General features: G+C 39.6%; 1 protein-coding gene across 1 annotated transcript; it reads right to left on the bottom strand.

The window, feature by feature from the left end:
* Nucleotides 1-4,516: 4,516 nt before the first annotated feature.
* On the bottom strand, nucleotides 4,517-5,361 carry LOC118746985. The gene has a single exon (XM_036480979.1). The coding sequence runs from the start codon at nucleotides 5,301-5,303 to the stop codon at nucleotides 4,572-4,574; it is 732 nt and encodes a 243-aa protein (XP_036336872.1). The 5' UTR covers nucleotides 5,304-5,361; the 3' UTR covers nucleotides 4,517-4,571.
* Between the last annotated feature and the right edge of the window lie 640 nt (nucleotides 5,362-6,001).

The raw sequence follows: 6,001 nt of genomic DNA, 5'->3' as shown, positions 1-6,001 counted from the left end.
TATTTATATTTATATTTATATTTATATTTATATTTATATTTATATTTTTATTTTTTTTTTTATTTATTTTTATATTTATATTTACACCTATGCTTAGATATATTTAAATATTTTCTCACCAGTACTTTTGTCACCTTCCATTGATTTAAGCCCAAGAAGTTTGCTTTTTAATACACCATCACGAACAAAGTGAACAGTCACGGCTAAATAATTTTTTTTCAGATAGGTATCTGTCCATAAATCCGTGGTTATCCCTAACCCGTTGTTGTTAACCTCACTAAGTTCCGTTTTTACCTGACTAAAATGTTTATCATAAAGTTTTTTTACATTTCGGGACAGTGTTGTTGGGTGAGGCAACAAATGCTCCAAATTGACGTGTTCACCATATTTTGCACCAACTGCGATCAAAAATGATGCGAATTTATGCAGTCCCGAATCAGATATAATTTTAAAAGATCTGCAGTTCTCAATTGCCCACTGTGTTACAACGCGTACACATTTTTTTTGGACTCGTTATCTACTTGTATTTCTACATGTCTATCTCTATCTGAACTAGAAATGAGATAGCATTTGTGCTTCAACAAATTTGACGTGCTTTTGTCGTTGAGTTTTAGAACGCTGTTACACCTTTTGCATGCCACTATATTGTCGATTTCTTGTCCGTCTTCATTTTGAATTCCTGCGTAAAACTCCCACACCCTGCTTCTACCTTGCCTTTGTACCAATTTATATTCTCCGTTTGAAATTTTTGTTTTAATTTGCGCATTGGTGGGATTTTGGATGGTAGGCGTTTCAGTTTCCATTGCTGATGCTAAATTTAATGGTGTTAGCTTAATAACACAGGTTTAGAAAAAAAGTGTATGCTTATTAAACCAAACCTATATATCCCTATGTTATTTGACACGCTGAATGCGAATCCAAAACCCGTCAGCCTCCACCACGTCAATTTGTGGTCAGTTGAAGGCCAAGTAGGGAAAAATTCATTGAATAAACCTGGAAGTTCAATAAATTCGTATAGATAACCTTGAGGAATCAAGGGACCCCCATATTCGAATTCAGCGACAACTAAAACAAAAAAAAAAAAACATTATTTTAATTGAATAAATTTTTTGTCCTATTTGACCCTCAACTGACCTCGAACCTGACACTATGGAGGTTAACGGGTTCGGGTTCTAAGACCCCACATATATGAATTTTCCGGTTTATTCAATGCATTTTTCCCTGCTTGACGTTCAACTGACCACGAACCTGACGTGATAGAGGCTAACGGACCTCGGATTCGCATTCAGCATGTCGAATAACATAGGGATATATAGGTTTGGTTTAATATGCATACACTTTTTTTGTAAACCTGTGTAATTTTTATCAATATTCGTTTATAATTAAAACATTTTTCTTTTATATTTTACTCACTTCTTTAAGATAATTTTTCTGCGGATCACACGAACGAGAGTTCAAATAATACACAATGCAAAATGTTAGCTAAACCCTAGTTGCGCGAAACAATAAAATAAGCCCCCTTTCTTCAACGAATCAAATTCGACAATGAAAATAAAATTTATGAATTTTCTTAACATTATGTTAAATGATAACATTTTGAAAGAAAAAACTTCATAAGTATTCGTATACTTCCTATGAAGTTTTCAAATACTGCTGAATTCAATCAATATACTCAAGTGTTTTGGAAAAGCGGAACAGTGTTTTATGTAGCAGAGCACTGTTGAGTAACATTGCTCAGTTATTCAAATTTATGATGTTCTCTTTTTTTCTTCCTATCTTTTTTAGTACTCTAAAATTTATGTTCCATTTACTCATGTACACATGTGAAGAGTATTTCTGCTGGTATATTTGCAGACCTTTAGTATATATGAGGAAAAAATATCTCCATTAATTGGATGTAAGTCCTATGATTTGATTTATGCAAAAAATTCCCAAAATTTTTTTTAGTTGATCGCACTTTAGATGTAGGTTCGCGATTTGTATATAACAGACTGCGCGAACTTACACACATATGTATCTATATATGTATGTACATATGTACATACACTATTAACAAATATGTACCTTAAACTAGCCAGATTACTGCCCACAATTTCAGAAATGGCCGCCAGAATAATAGCACCAGCACAAGCTCAGTAAGTGTTGTACACCAGGCGCCGGGCTCTATTGGCAAAAAATACTGTGCGCGCTACGGAACTTTAACGTCCCAGCGTATTTGATAGGACTGACCACCAAGTACTTCCAAAATAGGATTCTACTATGCGATACGCAAACTGGCCTGGTAGAATACACAGTTTCAGGCGGTGTCCCTCAGGGATCCGTACTAGGACCACTCCTTTGGAACGTCATGTATGATGGCGTCCTGCGCTTGCATGTTCCCGCGGAAGCGAAGATAATCGTGTTCGCAGACGACGTTACCGTAGTAGTTGTTGCCAAACATTTATCCAAGGTAGAACGATGTGCGGAAGTAACCGTTGCTGCCAACGTGGATTGGCTTACATCGAAGGGCCTTGCGCTGGCCGAGCAGAAAACAGAGCTTCTTCTAAAAAGCTAACAGCAAATCAGAGAGCAGGCAGAAATAAGAGTTAAAGGATCCACTGTGCAGTCGAAACCCTCACTCAAGTACCTAGGCGTCAAGTTCGACGCGATGCTCAAAATTTAACGACCACTTGGACTACGTTTCCGAAAAAAGCATCGTCCTCCTATGGAGCACTCTCAAAACGTATGCTCAACAAAAGAGGTCCAAGACATAACATAAGGAAGTTGGTAGCTGGTGTTCTCAAGTCCGTTATTCTCCGCGGGTCGGAGGTTTGGGCAACTGCATGCGACACGCCATCGTACATCAAGAGAATACGATCAGTGTATACACTTTGCGCACTAAGCGTCTGCTCGGCATTCCGTACGGTGTCAGAAGATGCAGCGCTGGTCATCTCAGGGCTACATCCTATCGAACTCTTGGTCCAAGAAACGCCCGGTTCTATCCACGGCGAGCCCCACGGAAAGTGCTGGAAATCGCGAGCGAGACGTCGCACAATGGAGCAGTGGCAACAGCGATAGGATCACTCCAACAACGGTCGGTGGACGCACAGGCTTAGACCACATATAGATAGCTGGCTGGGAAGAAAACATGAAGAAGTAGAATTTGATGTCACGAAACTTCTAAGTGGGCACGGTTGCTTTAGAGCGTACTTCTTCCGCTTCAAACTATATGATTCCGAAATTGTCTACCCAGTAAAAAGTAGTACTTATTGGAAAGGGCTAATTCTGCTTTGGATTTCAAGGCTGACATTATTATCGGGGTTAATGCTAATTCCCAGACAAATGAAGTTCTCTACCTTTCGAAATTATAACTGTCAAAGCGTGAATACGCTGACTGATTGTCTGATGACAGGAGATGATGTCGATGTCTGAGCATACGCCAGCAATTGTACGCTCGTGTAATAAGTGGTTCAGTTCTGTAGCTCTTATTACCTTCTCCAACTCCACATCATCAAACGGCTCGGAAAAGTCCTTCTAGCGGAGCTGTTGATATTGTTCATTTTATGTAAAAAGTCGTATCAGTTTTCAGTAATTTCAGATAACGCGGCGCTTTGGCATTTCCTTTTCGTGCTGCCTAAAATTGCATTGAAGGCGAAAAATAGATTGTGCGTGTATTCCTTTCTCGCAGGTCTTCTATGATGAATACCTGGTCTATGGTGGATTTTCCAGGTGTAAGGCTACACTGATAAAGTCTAATCAATTCGTTAACGGTGGGCTTCAATCGTTCATACGCTTTATAAGACTTATTCAACTTTCTTGTCGATTGGGCACAGCACACTTAAATTTCAGTCGTTGGGCATGAGTTCATCCGACCATATTCTGCATAAGAGTTGATGCAAGTTGATCCTCGCCACCGTCCTTGAATAGCTCAGCTAACAGACTGGCAGCTCCAACAGCTTTGTTGCTTTTCAGCTGCGAAACTGCTAAACGTACCTGGTCATATTTAGTTGGATGGCGGTCTTTTACTAGGGGCTCGGACTCATTTCCTCTACAGGTTTTAGCGTTGTAAAAATTAATCAGAGTGGAAAAATGTTCCCTTCGCAGTGCAGCGATGAGTAAGACTCACAGAACACCCTTTATCTTTATTGCAATGAGCAGAGGACACAAGTCTAGCAGCGCCTCGGGAGCTGCGGTGAGGGTTTGTCTAATTGCTCTTAGAAGTGATACGAGTACATAAGCGCGCTTGTCGCTAGAGTTTGCTGAGCTAGGCCTGTAAGAACTTCATCCCTGTTTTTTTATTTACTTTCGGCAAGGTCGAATTGGCTTAGCGCTATGATAGCTTGTTATTAATAAATTATCGGATTCCTTTAGAGAAGTGTACCATTTTGTCCCTGTTTCTGGAGAAAATAATTGAGTCCTTAAACCGATATGTGTGTAAGTTTTCTTTTATTTATTTATATACATACATACATTTATAGCGATTGATATTTAAATTTTTAAAATAATGATTTTTTATTCGTGAACACTTTTTCCTGAGCGTTCTTTGGTGATGAATCATGAATTCACCCCAGAAGCATTATAATCGAAACATATTACGCTACAATACTATTGGCGGCCGGTGGAGCAATTGGCGCTTGGACAGTGCTAACTTCCTGGGCGCTCGCGGCGACCGGATTCAAATTAAACCAATCGAACAATGAACGAATGTATTGATCTAACTGACTGAAATTCACACCATTCTGTTCGAGTTGTGTAATTATGCGTTTCGATTCCGGGAATGCCAAAACGCGTTCATATACCGGACGCAAAGCCTTCAATTTCTCCCAGAATTGGGCGAGACTACCGCCTTGGATTACCTTTGCGTTGATTTGGGCGCGCAACATCTCCTGTGGGAAGTATGCAAGGAATTCATTGAAAAATCCTTGCCAGCCATAAACCGACCAGTAGGGTGTTGGATTGAAGAGACTCAAAATTTCTTCGGATTCCTCGAATTCTAAAGAACCGCCGCCAGACAACATCAGCTGAGAGCGCACCCACGACTGGAATTGTATGATCTCCGGCTGGGCGTAAAGGCGCATACGCACCATGAAGGCATCGTGTGAATTTATGATGCGTATAATAGCCTGGAACTCCGCATCGTTGAGCAGATAACGTATGACCAACTTGTTAAGTGGCTTAGCGGGTATAAGGCGATACAACTCATCGAGATCCTGTGTTAGGGTAGCCGGTGGTGGTGGTGCGACAGCAGGTATATTGGCAGGAGGTAGAGCCCAGCTGAAGCAAAGGCTACACACAATAGCCAATGTGATGATGAAACGTTTCATTCTCGATGACTATTGATTGACTAGTATTCGGTTTAAATGCCGGCGATTTTACGTTCGAAAGTGCTTTCACTTTATTAATGATGGCACTATTGCTGCTGCTGAGGCTTTTATATTAAAAGCAATTGAATGGATAAAAAACTACGAGAGTAAAAAATCTGCATCTACAGTGATAAGTACACTCCGCTCCACTTGAATAAGAACACATTTTTTCCTCGAGATCAAAGCTTATATCTGGACTGCTGGGTATCAGAGACACTTCGTTTTGATTTCATTTTGTGCCTATTCAAGTTAATCAAAACAATAAGCATACTTTTCATATACATATTTAGTTTGATAAGAATTGGAATAAAATCCAAAGTGTTTTCTTCATTTTCACCGCTTTCTTAGAAATGGATCATTCTTCAAAATGAGATTAAAACGAAGCTTCCCCGATGCCTACAAGTCCAGTTATAAGCTCGAATCATGATCAAAAAATGTGCTCTTATTCAAGTGAAGCGGATTGTATGTATGTATGTAGATATTTAGGTTTAGAAAATTGCTTCAGCTGCTGCCTCGCTGCGGCAAAAATTCTCTATGAACATAACATTCTGCTTACGCCTGAGAATATGATGGAAACTTGACAGTGAGGATAAACATTTACATTCTTTGGCGGTAAACAGATAAGCTAAAGTAAGCCCATGTTGAAAACAAATGTAATG

Source organism: Rhagoletis pomonella, unplaced genomic scaffold (genome assembly GCF_013731165.1).
Source record: "Rhagoletis pomonella isolate Grant_MI unplaced genomic scaffold, Rhpom_1.0 Rhpom_scaffold_00011, whole genome shotgun sequence".
NCBI lineage: Eukaryota > Metazoa > Arthropoda > Insecta > Diptera > Tephritidae > Rhagoletis > Rhagoletis pomonella.
This window is presented reverse-complemented; position numbering and strand designations above follow the sequence as displayed.

Bases quoted from the DNA above. Each gene is read 5' to 3' on its own strand.
- LOC118746985 (XM_036480979.1), bottom strand. From the start codon at position 5,303: ATGAAACGTTTCATCATCACATTGGCTATTGTGTGTAGCCTTTGCTTC.